This window comes from Fonsecaea nubica (assembly GCF_001646965.1).
Source record: "Fonsecaea nubica strain CBS 269.64 chromosome Unknown Scaff20, whole genome shotgun sequence".
Lineage (NCBI taxonomy): Eukaryota > Fungi > Ascomycota > Eurotiomycetes > Chaetothyriales > Herpotrichiellaceae > Fonsecaea > Fonsecaea nubica.
In genome coordinates, this window is record NW_019173693.1 from 114,366 (window position 1) to 130,782 (window position 16,417).

General features: G+C 53.4%; 10 protein-coding genes across 10 annotated transcripts; 6 read left to right on the forward strand and 4 right to left on the reverse strand.

Moving 5' to 3' along the window:
• Positions 1-132: 132 nt before the first annotated feature.
• AYO20_03990 (hypothetical protein) lies at positions 133-1,287 on the reverse strand (the record flags this gene model as incomplete). Its single annotated transcript, XM_022642289.1, has 3 exons — positions 133-393; positions 445-883; positions 944-1,287. 3 exons carry the CDS (start codon positions 1,285-1,287, stop codon positions 133-135), a joined length of 1,044 nt encoding a protein of 347 aa, XP_022501670.1.
• Positions 1,288-2,107: 820 nt separating this feature from the next.
• AYO20_03991 (hypothetical protein) lies at positions 2,108-2,662 on the forward strand (the record flags this gene model as incomplete). The annotated part of the gene is made up of 1 exon (XM_022642290.1): positions 2,108-2,662. The coding sequence occupies one exon, from the start codon at positions 2,108-2,110 to the stop codon at positions 2,660-2,662; it is 555 nt and encodes a 184-aa protein (XP_022501671.1).
• A 34-nt stretch (positions 2,663-2,696) lies between these two features.
• On the reverse strand, positions 2,697-3,755 carry AYO20_03992 (hypothetical protein; the record flags this gene model as incomplete). Its single annotated transcript, XM_022642291.1, has 1 exon — positions 2,697-3,755. One exon carries the CDS (start codon positions 3,753-3,755, stop codon positions 2,697-2,699), a length of 1,059 nt encoding a protein of 352 aa, XP_022501672.1.
• Positions 3,756-4,883: 1,128 nt separating this feature from the next.
• On the forward strand, positions 4,884-5,759 carry AYO20_03993 (hypothetical protein; the record flags this gene model as incomplete). Its single annotated transcript, XM_022642292.1, has 3 exons — positions 4,884-5,374; positions 5,436-5,578; positions 5,638-5,759. The coding sequence occupies 3 exons, from the start codon at positions 4,884-4,886 to the stop codon at positions 5,757-5,759; spliced, it is 756 nt and encodes a 251-aa protein (XP_022501673.1).
• A 64-nt stretch (positions 5,760-5,823) lies between these two features.
• On the reverse strand, positions 5,824-7,062 carry AYO20_03994 (hypothetical protein; the record flags this gene model as incomplete). Its single annotated transcript, XM_022642293.1, has 1 exon — positions 5,824-7,062. The coding sequence occupies one exon, from the start codon at positions 7,060-7,062 to the stop codon at positions 5,824-5,826; it is 1,239 nt and encodes a 412-aa protein (XP_022501674.1).
• A 290-nt stretch (positions 7,063-7,352) lies between these two features.
• Positions 7,353-7,874, forward strand: AYO20_03995 (hypothetical protein; the record flags this gene model as incomplete). The annotated part of the gene is made up of 1 exon (XM_022642294.1): positions 7,353-7,874. One exon carries the CDS (start codon positions 7,353-7,355, stop codon positions 7,872-7,874), a length of 522 nt encoding a protein of 173 aa, XP_022501675.1.
• Positions 7,875-9,419: 1,545 nt separating this feature from the next.
• On the forward strand, positions 9,420-10,514 carry AYO20_03996 (hypothetical protein; the record flags this gene model as incomplete). The annotated part of the gene is made up of 1 exon (XM_022642295.1): positions 9,420-10,514. The coding sequence occupies one exon, from the start codon at positions 9,420-9,422 to the stop codon at positions 10,512-10,514; it is 1,095 nt and encodes a 364-aa protein (XP_022501676.1).
• A 522-nt stretch (positions 10,515-11,036) lies between these two features.
• On the forward strand, positions 11,037-12,152 carry AYO20_03997 (hypothetical protein; the record flags this gene model as incomplete). The annotated part of the gene is made up of 1 exon (XM_022642296.1): positions 11,037-12,152. The coding sequence occupies one exon, from the start codon at positions 11,037-11,039 to the stop codon at positions 12,150-12,152; it is 1,116 nt and encodes a 371-aa protein (XP_022501677.1).
• Positions 12,153-12,309: 157 nt separating this feature from the next.
• Positions 12,310-13,662, reverse strand: AYO20_03998 (hypothetical protein; the record flags this gene model as incomplete). The annotated part of the gene is made up of 1 exon (XM_022642297.1): positions 12,310-13,662. The coding sequence occupies one exon, from the start codon at positions 13,660-13,662 to the stop codon at positions 12,310-12,312; it is 1,353 nt and encodes a 450-aa protein (XP_022501678.1).
• A 365-nt stretch (positions 13,663-14,027) lies between these two features.
• On the forward strand, positions 14,028-16,235 carry AYO20_03999 (hypothetical protein; the record flags this gene model as incomplete). The annotated part of the gene is made up of 1 exon (XM_022642298.1): positions 14,028-16,235. One exon carries the CDS (start codon positions 14,028-14,030, stop codon positions 16,233-16,235), a length of 2,208 nt encoding a protein of 735 aa, XP_022501679.1.
• Between the last annotated feature and the right edge of the window lie 182 nt (positions 16,236-16,417).

A 16,417-nucleotide genomic window follows, 5' to 3' on the forward strand; every position in this document is an offset into this window, starting at 1 on the left:
TTACTCGTACAATACATAGATGAGCTCACTGGGCTCGATTTTTCCTGGTGGGTATGTCCCTTCACGTGCTTGTTCATTACTAGTACAAAGGCGATTTTGGCCGGTTCCTTTTTGAAATCTCAGGATTTCGGTTTAGATAGCCCCTTCTACATCATCTGGCAGCGCTGCAGTGGGTTTTGGAACGATCGGCACAGTGTTCTTGGCACGTTGTATTTCGTCCCATTTCGCCCGAGCAGACTCTGCGAACTCCAGGATTTCGACAAGTTCTTGCACCGAAAAGTAGATCGCCATATTGTGCATTGAGGGTGGGATGCGGTCTGGCGGCGCTATCTCGAGCATGGTTATTCGTAAAGAGTCGCCTGGAACAAGCTTGCCATCCTCGGTTCGTATGTCCTAGACACCAACGGTAAGGAGTTTGTATAGTACCCAGGACGAAATACTAACTTGGACATGCGCTTTGAGCTTGCCTCCACTGCATCTCCAGGTCAAGAAAGTGGCTTTTTTGGAGTGGTCGGCGTCGAAGTCGATACAAACGAGGACTTGTGTCTGTCGGTCACTGTTGAGGAAGTAGAATTCAGCCAAGTCGTTTAGTCGAGCGCGCTTCTGTGTGCATGCAATCTCCAAACAAAAACCATGATGGATTGAGAAAAAGTTGCTGTAGAAATTGTCTGGTTGATGGTAGCCCTTGTTGGTGGAATCTTTGGCTTTGGCATCTGAGGAGCCACTATCAACGATGTGAGCCACACATGCTTCTTCTTCTGGCGAAGAGGACAGGTGATCCAGCTTCTTGAAGAAATAGCGGGAGAATTGGCATGCGTAGATATTGTGGGTGTACGAATGTGCTTCGTGAACAAAGATCCCAAGCTCGGAGAAATACCCAGACCTGTATCCCCGAGTTACTAGCGGTCCGGAACCTGACACTCCATTTATCTCTCAACCATACCGGGCTTTCTCGCTCACACCACACTCTTCGAGGCGCTGTCTTAGAAGGTCCACATGGCACGCGTCGAGCTGGTATTCGGTCCAGAAAGGAGGCTCGACAGCACGGTGCTGGGCGGTGATGGCTTTGAGAATGGACCTCAGAGCGGGAGGGTCGTTGGATGCACCTGCAAGCTCGGTGTAAAGATCCCAAGGACTCTTCGGAGTGTCAGAAAAGCCTGCAGTTTCCAAGCACGTATTATCTCTTTCTTCAGACTCTTTTTCGCCGGTGGTGACATGGTTGTCAAGTGAAGTTTGGTCTTTGGTCTTTGGGCTTAGATCGTCACGGCAATGTGTAGAGGACGGCATGATATCGACTCAATGCCAGCCTTTTGGAGGAGCAGAATACACTCATAGGTAGAGAGAGGAACGCAGATTGTCAATAGAGTAAACAAAGGCTGTACTTTTGGTTACGATGCACGCTGCACGTACCACCCACATCACTTGGTGCAGTGAATTGTTGATGCGGGGAATGCGCGTTTGTATGTCACTAAAAGTACGTGTGGGGCAATCCTCCCTACGGTCGATCAAGATTCTGCTACGGTCGATTATTTATCCGAGCGAAACGCAAGACACTTTCGGTCGGAGACTCGTTTGATCCAGTCAGTTCGAAACAACTCGGGGACTGTGCAGCAGGGGTTGCACACGTCTGGATTTTCAAGGACATCGGGAGAATATGTCGAGATGCATCGCGTCGGGTGTCCATCATTCGAGGTCAAAGTGACAAAGCATCGAGTTACGAAGAGGATAAGACAGAAATGTGGTGTGATTATCGAGCCATTGTACTCGGTACAAGTACCAATTACGATATTTGCGTGGTAGAATAAGAAGATGAATAGTCTGCGGGAAGTAATATGCAAGTACGAGGTACATACGTGGGAAGTGAGGCGCAGCACGGCGTAGTTAAGCAGCTGGTCTGTCTTGTCCTCTTCTGTACCATCCACCTCCGTGGACAGTAATTACCCGATGCTCTACTTAAAACCCAACTACCTACCAGGTACATAGCTTGAGAGGTAATTACCAGTTGAGTGGTTCTATTCGAGTTCTCTGTCAAGTCTGCTGTCTTTATTCTCCAATTCCCCAAGCCACATCTCCAACGCACCTGTTTGCGCGCCAACACCCAACAATCATGACCACAGCCCAAACTCCACGACTCAATTTCCGACCGCCGTCGACGGCTTCTCCTACAAATCCGGACACCTTCAAGTCTCCTCATGTCTCCTTCCTACAGGGCACGTGGCATGTCACCCACTCGACGCTTCCCATGTGGAAGAACAACCGCAATGTAACCATCACCTACACGTCCTTGCCCCAGAATGCCGAGCAGCTCGATGACCTGGTCGAATACCAGCCCCTGACCTCGGACAAGCACAAGCGAGTCGAAGGTGTCGATACCCCGGACGCCAACACAAAAGGCGCATACAACTGGCGCGGCAAGGGACTCTTGAAGGTCGCATCGAGCCACTGGGAGATACTGGGATATGGCGAAGAAGAGGGCGGCTGGGTCGTCACATACTTCCAGAAGACCCTATTTACACCTGCGGGCATCGATATCTACGCTCGACGCAGGGGCGGCTTGTCTGAGGAATTGCTCGAGCAGATCAAGACCGGGATAAGAGCCATCGAGCACCACCACATCCAGAAACTGGCCGATCTCATCTTTCTCATCAAACATAACTGGTGACGGAATCTACACTTAATGTGATGGGAATTGTTCATCAGAGGTGCCGACGGCTCATCCAACAATCCGACCCGTCCAAGCTCTGATACCAGCCACCGTCAAGAAGCTCTTGCTCCATGGTCGCCCATTTGTGGATCTTGCCTCCTTCGGCCGTCTTGAGATCTAGGTCCGCAAGCTTGACGTCTACAACATCAACCCCCCCATCGCCGGCGTTGGTACTCCGCCTGAGAGCTAGAAAGACGCTGCAGTCCCTCAACGCCATGGCCACGCCAAAGTCCTTGCCAGCTGGGTGGAGAAAATCGTCCAATGCCACGCACCCATACTCTTTCTGAAGAGTCTGAAGATGTCTCAAGGCAGGCTGGACCTTTTCTGCAAAGACCGTCACAAAGTCGTCAATTCCATTCTCGAGTGGCCAGATATTCGCCAGCGTCCGCTTCAACACTGCATGTTCATCCGCCAACAAATCCAACGGGCAAAACCCCGAGTCACCTCTCCCTTGGTGAGCTCCAGCTTTTCTCCGCATTGCATTAAGTGCACACGTCCTGCAGTTTCTTGCGTCTACAGGCGCACTGGGACTTTGCACCAGCCATTTGGGCTTGAACTCGACTAGCCAGTCGATCCCTGGGCCCTGCAAGTTCTGCATCAGAATTCCATACTGCTCATTCTCGTATGAGGGCAAATAGACGTGTCGTCGGTGATGATGGCGGATCTTTTTGCCTTTGACGTCTTCTGCCGAAAGGGCAGATAAATCCACGCTGTCCATCTCTCGCAATTCCTCGTTTGCCCTACTCACCATTTCTGGCGTGAGCTTATACAACGCCTGCTCCAGCAGCAATGATCCGTGCTCCTTGTTGAAAAGCGGTACGATGCGGTCCCGAAATTCCGATATGACCTGCACCGCCGGTTTCGTGAAGGCGAGGTCTTTGCGGAGACGTATGACGCAGCAGTTTGAGTGTTGCTGAAGAGACTGCGGTGACAGGACGGAGACGCTGTAGATGACGTTGGCGGCGCCTTCGGCCAGGTATTGCAGCTGGAGGGTGGCGGTGATCAGGCTCGAGGGGCATGATGAGGAGGATCGATGAGGTGACAGGGACATTGTGGAGGCGGGTCAATTCTTCTGGCCGGCTCCAAAGATGTTATACTCCACCGTGAAGTTCCGACGTGAATACTGTAGACAGCCTTGTGGTTTCTGCCCAGAATACTGTATATCGTATCGGTATACAAAACTTGCAACAGGCGATGAAGAAGCCTACCCGTCTCGCCGCCGCTTCTTGGGTCTTTGTGTAGCACTGCAAGACCTTTTACCGGTCTGATATCCAATAAAGAAACTCCTTTTGTATGAGGAAGGGTGTTTTGTCTGCGTGGCACAAGTGTCGGTTCCGTCCCCTCCCCTCCCCCCCCCAAGGAGATACTGCAAAGTGATCTATCTATCTATCTATCTATTGAGAGCGCTTTAAGCCCCTTCTCCTATCTGTTTTTCCCGTCCCCTCCCTTGCCGTACTTTTGCTCCCTTTTCTTTTCTCTTCTCCTGTCTGTCACAGCCTGGCTCAGCTCAGCTCAGCTCAGTAACCTCTGTCGCAGTTCAAGACGGAAGTGTTTCTCAGGCGGGGCTATGTCGATCACCCTGGGTGTACGAGAGACGGGAAGATGCGTCCAGAGTATAGGGTATAGAGTATATAACCGTTCTGGTACGAGTGTGTGCAAGTTGCAGATGATGGACAGTCTTCACACGTACCGAGTGTGTAACGAGTATGTGTCTGTGTTTGTTGTTGAATTAAACAAGGGCAGTCACTGTACCGCGAAGGCTTGTGGTTTTTCCACGAAATCCTTCGGTGCCCTCTCGGCGTTTAGGTTGTCATTTCGGGGATAAGCAGCATCGTGGTTGATTTGTCCCGCCATCATGGCCCTCATCACCATCACCAAGTCACCAAGGACCGAGTACTCGGTAGATACAAAGATCCTGCATTTCAATTGTCATCAACTATCGCAAGCCCATGCCAGCGCCAGTTCCGGTGCCAGTGCCACTTATATCGCGTCCTACTAGCAGCATTCTCTACATTTTTGTGATACCAACTGATTCTCGCCAGATATCCTTTGCTGGCGGAGGAAAGCATAAGACTTGGAAAAGAGACGGGAGAAACTTGAACAAGGGGCATTTGACGTGGGCTTCTAGACACATCATCCTTTCCTCATTTGCATTACTGGGACAACAGAAGAGGGATCAATGGCATTGACGACAGACCTCTCCTCGCATCTCGCCTTGGTGACCGGAGCAACAGGCGGAATAGGCAAAGCGACATGCCTCGCCCTGGCCCACCTCAACTGCTCCATCGCCGTGCACTATCATAGTGCCTCGGACACGGCAGAAACCCTCGTCGCACAGCTCAAATCGATGAACGTGCGCGCCTCTGCCTTTCGCGCGGATCTATCTTCCTACGACGAGACGCGCTCTCTCCACACCGACGTCGTGCGAGAAATGGGTCATCCAACCATCCTCTTCAACAACGCCGGGCTGACCATGGGGGTATCCCGAGTCAAGGATATCAGCGAGGTGTCCGTGGAGGACTTTGAGAAAACGTGGAGAGCAAACTGTGGCACAGCATTCTTGCTCACCCAGTTGTGTATCCCCAAGATGGTTGATGCCGGTTGGGGCAGGATCATCTTCTGTTCCAGTGTCGCGGGCTTCACCGGTGGTGTGGTGGGACCCCATTATGCGTGAGTGCTCTTCTGCGATGCAACGTGTTTTGTTATTGTAAATTGTCTGCTCACTCAACAGATCCTCTAAATCGGCACTCCATGGGTTGGTGCATTGGCTAGCTGGCGCTTATGCAAAGACCGGCATAACCATCAACGGTGTTGCACCAGCATTGATCGAAGAGACCAAGATGCTGCCTGGAGGGTCGGCAGAGTTGTCTGCTAGTAAGTCACTCTTCTTGCTGTCTCCGGGACCTGAGTTTGCTGACCCAGACATTGCTCAGAAATTCCCATTGGGAGACTGGGAAAGCCTGAAGAAATCGCAGAGACAGTGCTGTGGATTGTCAAGACTGGTTATGTCCACAACAAAATCATCGCCGTCGATGGAGGCATGTTCATCCAGTAAGACGGGCGGGCATAGCCAGAGGACTGTGCCAACAACGTGGTTTGAACCAATGCCTCGACTCGCTTCAACCGCCAGCCTCTTTCTTCTTCCTCGCTTCCTCCTCTCTTTCCCGTTTCCGCTGCAGAAATCTCTCTCTGGCACTCATCTTATCGGCTTCGCTGACCTTGCTCTTACTCTTGTCCTGTTGTTGTTTCTGCTCCTCCACTTCGACCTGCTTCTGTTTCTCCGTCATCTCCTCGATCTGTCGCTCCATCATCCGTGACTGTCTCTCGCGCTGAGCATGGCGCGCATCTACTGCCTTGGATGATCTCCAGTATTCGTCCTTTCGAGCAGATTCTGGTCCCGTGGGGGCTTGTTGCTCTCTCCCGGGCTTCTTGGCCGCCACATTCAGGCCAGCGGACAGGAGCTGTCGCTTGTCGACCACCTCACCTTCATCGTTGACGACGATGCGTGCTCCTTGCTTGTTCAGTTTCTCAGCAATCTTCGTTTCAGATTCCTCTTCCTCAATCGGCGTCGCCTCCTCTAGGCCGTCTTCCTTTCTCTTTGCGGCCTCCTCCTCGGCCTTTTTGATCAACCGCATCCTCTCTTCGTCCTTCTCTAGCATCCGCTTGTGGAAAGCGGTCATGCCTCCACCTTTCCTGCGCCGTTCTTCCTCCTCTGCTTCACGTTTTTTCTCCTCTTCCTCCATGCGCCTGATCTCCTCCTGCTGCTTCTTATATGCTCCAGTCACGAATTTCTCCTTGTCAGCGTATTCATCTCCCTCTGCTTCTCTTTCACGCTGCAGGAGCTTCTCTCGGGCTCGCAGCTGATCTCTCTTTCGCACCTCAGCGCTCTGTAGAAGTGATCCCATGTATTTGGGGCCTGACGATCCCCCTGCCTCGTTTGGCTTTTTCTCTTTCTCTGCGTGGAACGTTTCGTAGGCAGCGTCGTAGTCGTAGACAGATGCATCGATCTTCGAGGCTTCTTCGTCATGCAACTTGGCACTGCGCAGGGCCGACAGATTTACATACTTGTCCGTCTCCATTGCAGACCCCGAGGATTTTGATTTGTGAAGCTGCAGACCGTACTGCGACAGCTTGGGCGACTTTCTCGGAGGTTCGTGGTCATGGTCGTCATCGTCAAGATCTCTTAAGGGCCGTAGAGGTTTTGAGGTCTTCTTCGCGCCATAAGCAGGCGGAGGCGTGGCCGCGGCCTCCTCGCTTCCATCATCACCATCATCGAAGAAGGCTTTGCGTTTCTGCGCGGGCTTCGAGACGCCTGAGGATGTTTTGGCGGAGTTGAGGCCGAAAGTGAGGGGGGGCATGCCGCAATAGTGATGATCGCAGTCAACACCGCCGACAACGGACTTGTGGATTGCGTCGAGAATGTAGATTTACAATGCGGACGGGAGATTCATCTCTTGACGTGCCACGACGACACCAACATTTTCCCCGGAGTTGTGCCGAGCCTCGTCTCGATCACCACTTCCAGTGTTTGATGTCTTTCTTCTACACATTTGAGTGTGCGACACTGAAATAACTCCGCCGGTCAAGGCCGATCTCGCATCTCAAGGACTATCGAGGGAGCGGTGAATTCGCGCCGCGTGAAAGGAACATGTCATACTACTTCGTTATCGTCTCACCCACCGACTCGCCGCTCTTCGAATTGACCTTCGGCACATCCAAAGCTGGCGGTGACGGTGTCGCTCGGTTCCGCAATGGCGAGACCTCTCGGTATATGAACCAATTCATCGTCCACGCTGCTCTCGACGTCGTGGAAGAAGTGCAGTGGCTCACGCCAAACATGTGGCTCAAAGTCATCGACAACTACGCACCCACCAATTCGCACATCAGCTGCTTTATGACGGGGACGAATGTGCGGTTCATGCTTCTCCACCAACCTTCGGCAATGACGAACTCCTCTGCTGGGGTTCGAGCATCGACCACGATTTCATCGACTTCGATCCCACAGAATCCCACCAGTCCACAGACAGAAGAGGCCATTCGGCAATTTATGAATGAGGTCTTCGAACTCTGGGTGAAGACTTTGATGAACCCATTCTACACGATTGGAAATCCCATCAAGAGTCCCGTCTTCAAGCAAAGAGTCACTGCTGCTGGCCGCAAATGGCTGTGATGACTGTGCTCCGAGTCATTGTGTGGGATGTGCCTTTGTCCGGACACTTGTTTGCAGACGCAACCCTCAAACGTCTCTGACACGAAAACAATGCCTTGAAGATTACCACCTTTGTGTTGTCAACCTACAATACACCTGGACTCGTCGGCGCGATGCATTGCAGTCGATCATGACTTTATGCGCGGAGAATCGCTTGCACCTGTGGCGCAAAGATTATTGTTTGGAACGTCGTCCGATCTATCCGCTACAGCTTGCCGTAATAGGGGCTGGTCATTTTGAGCCAGGTAAAGCTTTGATGCCCATAAACGACGAGCTAGAACTCTGATCTGACGATCTTAATGCAGGCGTTATTGCCTCGTGATAGGCCACAAATCCAAAGCCACCCCCCGAAGCTGTCCTCTGCAATGGCACCTGTGCCTGGAACGGACTTCAGTCTTCATGACCAAATACTACGTCGATCAGCAGCGAATTACCTAGACTGGCCTCTGTGGGCTCGGATATTACTGGTGGTGCTGGTAGTTACGGTCTGGATTCCGGCATACTTTACCGTCCAACTATTCATGGAATGCTCTTGCTTCAAGCGTCGTAGGAGAGGAGAGACAGGTTGAAAAGGGCATGCGCATCTCTACATTGTCACGAACTAGGGGTCGGGGTCCAGCGCATTATGGATCTATCGGAGCTATATGTCTGCTCGTGCAATATGAGGCTGATACAGATGTGATGCATGGATAGATTGGTTAGGAGGCTCGGAATGCGCACTGTGCAAGATGATTGCTTCGGTCATTACACGTTGACTGTAGCCCCCTGTCTTGTACAATTAATATGCTGTTGCTTGAGAAGAACGGCCACCAGTAATACACATTCTATCCCATACCAGGCGGGAATGAGGAAGGCTGGTGGAGAAGCCTGCCAGTGGTCAGGCTGGTGTCCTGGATTATCTCTTGATATCCCCGTGTTCTTCGGCCCTTCTTTTCTCCGAAGTTGTTCCGAACATACAAAAAGCGCATCGTCACCAACACTTGGTCCGCAGCTCTTCCTATGTACCAGACAGCACCTTTCTAGACGACGGATTTGTATTGATTGTACGTGATTTGAATCAGTCACAGCTCTAGGTGTAACCTGTCCCTCAATCGCTTCTTGCAGGGCGCGTCCACCAGTGACATAGACCGCATTGGTGCGGTTGTTGTCCCACAGCTAGGTACATACTACCATCCCGAGACAGGCACAAAGTTACGATATTGCTCCACGACACGAGCGCTCCCTATAACGGAAGTCGACGAGAATCGGATCTGACAAACCGATCAAGAAGAGCCGGCTGCTTCGATTCCAAGCATTCCGTGTGCATGAGGTTTACTGGCTCCAGCGGACTCGAAGATTTTCCTGGCTGTCTAGGAGTCTGTCTAATTTTTGGACGGAGTTTGCAGTCCTCAGAGAATATCAAGCGGTAAAGGAGATTCGTCCCAGAAGCGCAACACAGTTTGAGGACCACCTGTCGTCGTTGTCGAGCTTGCGCCGTCTTGGCTGGCCACGCCCATCCGGTCCACAATGTCCCACTCGAAGCGCAACACGTCTTTGGCCTTCTTCACCTCTCACGAACGCTCTCTCCTGCGCTCAAGCTGGGGGACTCAAACAACCCGACTTACACGCGACTCGTTTCTGCCCTTTGGATACTGCCGCCTGTGTCTGGGCTATGCCAAGGTCCCCGTGGCTTGCTGTGGGGGAAACAACAGCAATCTAAAAGTCCATCTCTTTTGCAGGGAATGTGCGCTGAACGATCTCATGGCGCAGAGAAAGGAGATTAAACGGCTAGAGAAGGAAGCCGAAATGAGGGAGAGGGAGGAGCGCGAGGAGAGAGCGAGAGAGGAAGAAGAGAAGAGAAAAAGGGAGTTGGAGGTTTTTGAGAGGACCGCAATGGGTTTTGCGGACGATGGGATTGAGATGATAGGAAGGAAGAGGAAGAGGGAAGCCGAGGAGTTGCATGCCCGTCTGTCAGAAACACAGAGTAATGGTGAGCAAGGCGGCGAAAGGAACAAGAAGCCAAAATCCTCCGAAGCGAGTTTCTGGATCCCAGGCTCCGACAGCCTCTCCGGATCCACAGCTACAACGTCAACATCTAAACTGCCAAAGCTCCATCCACTGTGTCCCGCATCGACACCGGAGGATAAACACAACTACTCGCTGAAATCGCTCATCGCGGTCAATTTTGCAGAGATCGAGCCAGAAAAGGGCGCGGGTGCGGATGAGCCAACGAGGATCTGTCCAAGTTGTAAGAAGGCCCTGACTAACACCTCGAAACCGATGTTGGGAACGGCAGAAGGGTGCGGGCACGTCGTCTGCGGCGCCTGCACTGACTTGTTTCTGGTGGGCACCGCATCCAAGAGTGTGTCGTCGAAGGCAGGTAAAGGAACCAATGCCAGCATTCTCTGCTATGTCTGCGAAGCAGATCTGAGCGGCCCGGCACCCGAAGCCGCTGGAGACAACGACGACAAGGAGAACAGGGACAAGAAGCGGAAACAGAAGCAGGCCAAGGACAATAGTCGCAAGGTCGGCAGGTTGGTCGAAATTAGTTGCGAAGGTACAGGCTTCGCTGGCGGAGGGTCGAATGTGGCGAAGCGGGAAGGTGTAGCATTTCAGTGCTGAGTGCTGATAATGGTCAGCGAAGGGACTCTGTTTCCGACGCATATACTCTTCTGTCTCCCGGAGGCGCGGAGACTATATATTAAGTCTTATCGGCCTTTGTGGCTGATCAAACCACAATCATATGAAGCGAGTAGGTATCTCGGTATGTAAGGCTGCCGGACGCGGATAAACTCAATCTTCCGCCCCGAGGAATGGCGAAGCCTCAGCCTTATTCGCGATGCACATGTGTAACTGCGCTGCAGAAACCTGGACCCTACCGAATTCTACAACCACCACACTTGCCACCACTCCCAATTCTCTCTGTCCCTCTGGCATTTTAGCCTCACAACATCGCCGTACAGCCGAGCAGATACTGAAATGGGTGCTTGTCTGGAAATTGGAGGCCGAACAACAACATCACAAGAGCCCGACTGATCGAGGCCGGGCCGTGCGGGCGACTCCTAATCTCTTCCCTCCCTTCTCTAACCACGGAGACGTCACAGACTACGAACCGTCACCGCCGACAAAATGCAGGGTTTCAATATGGGCCGCTACGTCCCTCCGGACCTGGAGGGCGTGGTTTCGTTCAACACGGCGTCCGGCAAGGGCCACGCGCTGGGCTCGCGCGCCCGCAAGCTCAAGACCGAAGGCATCCTGACCGTCCGCTTCGAATGCCCGTTCGCCATCTGGTGCACGCACTGCCGGCCCGAGCAGCTGATCGGGCAGGGCGTGCGGTTCAACGCGGAGAAGAAGAAGGTGGGCAACTACTTCTCCACCCCCGTATGGAGTTTCCGCTTCAAGCACGCCGCCTGCGGAGGCTGGCTGGAGGTGCGGACGGATCCCAAGAACGCCGAGTACGTGGTCGTCGAGGGCGGGCGGAGGAGGGACATGGGCGCCGACAAGGTCCTCGACGGCGAGATACTCATCGCCGGCGGTGCTGTGAGCGAGGAGGACAAAGCGCGGCTGGAGCGCGACGGCGCGTTCGGCACGCTGGAGAAAAAGATCCAAGACAAGACCCTGTTCGATTCGCAGAAGGAGAGGCTCGAGAGCCTCTTGAAGGCCAGCGACCGCGACTGGGCCGACCCGTACGAGCGGAGTCGGCGCCTCCGCGCCGAGTTTCGCGTGGGCCGGCGGAAAAGACAGGCCGACGAGAGATCCGGAGAGGCCTTGAAGGACAAGTTTGGACTGGAGTTGGATGTGGTGGGTGAAAGTGCCGAGGATGGCGAGAGGGCCAAGTTTGTCGACTTTGGCGAGCATCGCGACCTGGCTTCGTCGTTCTCGGCGACGACGAGTAATTCCAAGACCAAGCCCATGTTTCACAGTCCTCGCGACACCGGACATCTGACCTCTTCGGCCACTACTACATCCTCCGTCTCATCCCCCCTCTCCTCCTCCCGGCGGTCCCAGTCCAGCACCACAGCGAAGCAGGACCACAGGAAGGAGATCCTCCAGAGCACACTACGCAGCAACACGAGGATGACGTCCGACCCTTTCTTACGAGAGCAAGATGTCTGGCAGCCGAGAGTCAAACGCAAAAGGGCGGATGAAGGGGAAGCAGAAGGGCATCATCGCCATCCAGAAGTTAAAGAGCCGAAGACGACAAAAGTGGAAACAAACAGCACGGCGTTGGTGGTGGGCTATGATTCAGATTCATCGTGATACCCCCTGCCCCTCCATGCACGCAGTACTTTTTCTGGGGGTTTCAATAGGTTATCTCCAGGGTTTTACGTCTGGGGTGTTCATATTCATAAATCATACATTTCACAAGAAAAAAAAGAAGTCGTGTCTCGCATTTCCTTGGTACAGCGCTTGACTTCTACCCTTTGGGCACTTGCTGGGTCGTCTTCGTCTCCGTCTCCTTCAATGCTTGTAGGGGTCGTCTCTGTGCTGCAGCGAAGCCACCACGAGGAGGGGGCGGCGCAGGTGCTCGACCAGCCCACGGGGCCTGCGTGACGCCGTTGACGAAGCCCGCTGGCGCGGCCGAGGGTTTCGAGGCCCAGGGCGCGGCTGTTGACCCCATCGGAGGGCCACCCGGCCTCATTGCACTGGGCGCATTGGTATCCGTTGGGTTTCGGAGAGGTTGGCTCGCAGCGTGTGTCGAGGGTGGTGGTGGCTTAGCCTCGGGATCCTTCTCCCACTTGAACAGGGAGCCGAAGGGAAAATGCTGGACGACGGGGAACTTGGAAAGGACTTCTGCATTGTACATCTTGATCATGCCCTTATTGATCTTGCCCCAGCCGTCCTTGATGCCGGAGATGTCGAAGAGCATGGGGCTGTGCTCCCAGAACGGGCCTCTCTTGACGTCGTAGATGAAGGCGATGGCCGAAAAGTACATGTTTGAGTCCTTCTCCTTCTCGACGAGGTTGAGTTTGGTCACTGCGGACGCATCGGGGGCACTGGGCAGCGAACCTTCAGTAGGGGTGTCGTCGGTTTCGGCGATAGGCGGACACAGTTGGGCAGAACCAAAAATGTACGGGAGGAATGAATTGTCGTCTAGGCCCCAGACCCCGTGAGACCCGGCCGGCTCTAGAGTGTATGTCTTGATGAGCTTCCTGATGAGGACGAGGTACAACTCGAAGACACCGAGGACGATTCCTCGCTCTTCCACACCTGGCTCGCGCTCGGCGAAGAAACTCAGCTTCCACAGGCAAGCCAGGAAGGCAAGAAAGCTGAGCTCGTGGCCCGTTCCGTAGTCCAGCCGCTGAGAACTTCCGAGACTCCCTAAGAGGTATGACGAGAGCTCTTCATGCGCTGGGCCGAGTTCTTCTGGCAGATGCTGGGTCAATAAGTCGCCAACCTCTCCTTCGACGATCTTGTACCACTTGCGGAAGCTGACGTTGCCAAATCGCCTAGGGCCGGTATCGGGAGGAACAGCATCGACTAGATCTATTAGGTGGTCTAACAGAGTGCGCAGTCGAGAGATAGCTTCTGAGAACACGACCTCCTCTGAGTTTAACCGCCAGGTCGAGACTGTGTCCTTTCCTCCCGTCTGAACTTTGCGTGGTAAAACAGATCTGTTGAGTTGAAGCATGAATATCATGATGTCCCGATACGCGAGAGACATTAGGAAGAAGGATACATCAGGACCATCGAATATCTTTTTCACTGGCTTCTCGAATCGATGTTCTTTTACGTCCGCAATCTTCGCGAGCAGGGGAAAGTTCGCCATGACCGCTGTTTGGGGGTTCCTCGCGATCCGCCCAGTCTGGTTATATTTGAGAATGAATGGATATGGGAGTGGCGAGTTGTATGTGAAGTCCAATTATCCTGCAAAACGAGGATAATGAATCCAGTTGTTGGTAGATGGGATGATACAATGTTGGCGATGTCTGTGCTTGGCTTGTCGATAAGGCTGAAGGTCGATTATGTAATCTCAGCCTCGTGGCCACGTCGCCTGCGCAACCGCTGCTTCGCGGGGCGCATCACGTTGAACTTAAACCTCCAAGTTCAGCGCTGGTACCAACGCTTTGAACTCCATATCAGTGGTACCTATGATACTTCCAAACTGTGTCCTCGCTCCTGGGTCGGCTGTCGATGCAGCGCTCCACGCGCAGATCTGCTGCTCGCAATGCGCTCGAGTGGGACGCAGACGACGTGACGGCCATTCTCAACGAAGAGGCAGCCCACTCAATGCAAAGCTCTCCTAGGAAGCAGAAGAGCGAATCTCGTGGCGCGTCCGATGCCTTGACCGCCTCGACAAAGCGCAGCCGAATCGAACAACCTGTCCCGTCTGCCTCTGATGTGGTTATGGCAACGACTGCAAGCCCCTCCCGGCGCAGATCCGGAAGACTACAGGCGCGGAAATCCCTCTCAGCACCTACCTTTCTCAATAGACGCGACCTGTTCGAGATCCCTGACGATGCGGAAACGAACTCTAGGGAAATGGCGCTGCTAGGACCGTTGAAGAAGCTCAGGGCGCTCAATCAACGACCGCAAGACACCGCATCGCCTTTCAAAGGCAAGGGCGTGTTAGAAACCAGGACAAATGCACTGGTAAACTTGGACGATTCTCCTAGAAAGCGGCCTGTAAGGAGGAGGATTGAGAGGATTGGCCGGTCTCTCCATAAACCCCAACGTGCTAGCAAGCTGAAGGAAACGACTGCAATTACTGATCGTGAGCCTTTTGACGGTGAGGATCTTTTCGAAGCCTCTCGAAGAGAAGGGCAAGACCAAGCTCCACCAGAACAAGAGCTAGAACTTTCAGAAGAAGCTCCAACAAATGAGGTGGTCCAAAATCGGCCTTCTAAAGAGTCACACCGGCCCAAAATACAACAGCCTGCACATCAGCCTGTTGAATCTGGGACGGATGCAGGCCTCGAGATTGGACAAAATCAACCGCCCGGCGCTGGACCATTGAACCCACTCGTTGAAATTGCCAAGCAGGCCCTGGCTGAGGCAATACCCGAACCTCATATCCTTGTTGAGGCGATCGAAGAAGGCCGAAGGGACACAACGGACAACGCTGACCAAGGACAAGAATCTGCCAAACCTACAACGCAACAAAGTCGGCGCCCGCGAACTCAAGCTGACCGCGATGCCGCAGAACAGACTGTGGCAGAGGCCGAAGCTAAACGAGAACGGTTGGTTAAAGCGGCATTGTCAGGGATCGAGATAGCAGTGCGAGTTCATGACTGCATGGATGCTTGGACGGAGTCCCTGGTCGCAGCCGCTGAAGTCGTCGAAAGCCGCTCTTGCTCTGAGCCAGAGTCGACCGAAGGCAAAGCATGCGCGCGCGAGTTCACAAAGCTTGCATCTATCTACAAGGCGATCCGTCGTGGACACCCCGGGTCTCCTCAAGGACTGGAACGTGAAAAACGGGAAACGCTGCGCCTGTTGAGGCGACGATGCAAACATATCTGTGACTACCATTATCGACCCGATATGCGTTTCGACCCCAAGCGGAAAAGAATGGTTCGTGACTTATATGAGCACTTGATTCCTACGTCGTTGGACCTGGCCAAGCGGGCCCTCAGGACTTTGTTTCAAAACGATGGGCTCAGCGTAACAGCGTTGAGAGAACTCTGCCAGCTCCTGAATATCACATCCAAGCTGGTGAGAAGCGCCCAGGCTTGGACTCCGAGACCTGTGCTAGAAAATGCGGTCAAAAGCAAGACACATTCCAATATCAAGGTCCACGTGGGAAATATCGTGAAGAACTATCTTCGCGCGGTCGACGAGGATGAACGAGAGAGATTTGTTGACGAGCTTGCATGTCAACAGAAGGAAAACCTGGAAAAACAGCAGGCTGAGGACCGGCGGAGAAGAGAAGCCGCATTGGCAAAACATCGACAATATCACTATTCTTATGTTGGTGTGGCGAGTCCGAATGAGCCAGTTCCTAGCTCACAATGCCAGCTCATTGATATTGACGACATATCTATTGGCGAGGAATATGTCCTGCCAGCGTCTAGCCGCAGACAAGACACCGGCTCTCTCAATGGCACGGCTGTGCGCGTCAGACCGAGGATCAGACGAGAACCTACGGAGGAGATTCCCCCACCAGATGAGACGGAATGGAATGAATGTGAGTTGATCGTGTTGGTCAACGCCTTGCAAGAGTACACCGGCGAGTCAAGATGGGAGGATATCATCGACGCTTACGGTGGGCCGGGAGGTAGTCTGGAGAAATACGACATGGATCAGCTGATGGCGAAGGCCCGATGGGTGAAGCAGACCATGGCGAGACAGTTGGAACATGAGCTGGATGAGTCCTGGGACTGGTTGAGGAGTGTTCCTGGTTGATGTATAAAGACGTGGGCTGTTTGTTTTGCTTCGTTTTAGACAGCATTGGCTGCATGATACCCCTTTGTTTGGTGCGCATGTTAGGGGTGCTGAATGATGGTACCTGGGAACCGGCTCTCTGGTTCCCGAATGTCCTGGTCGAGCCAGCAGCCGTGTCAATTCCACCTCCTTTCAAAGTAGTC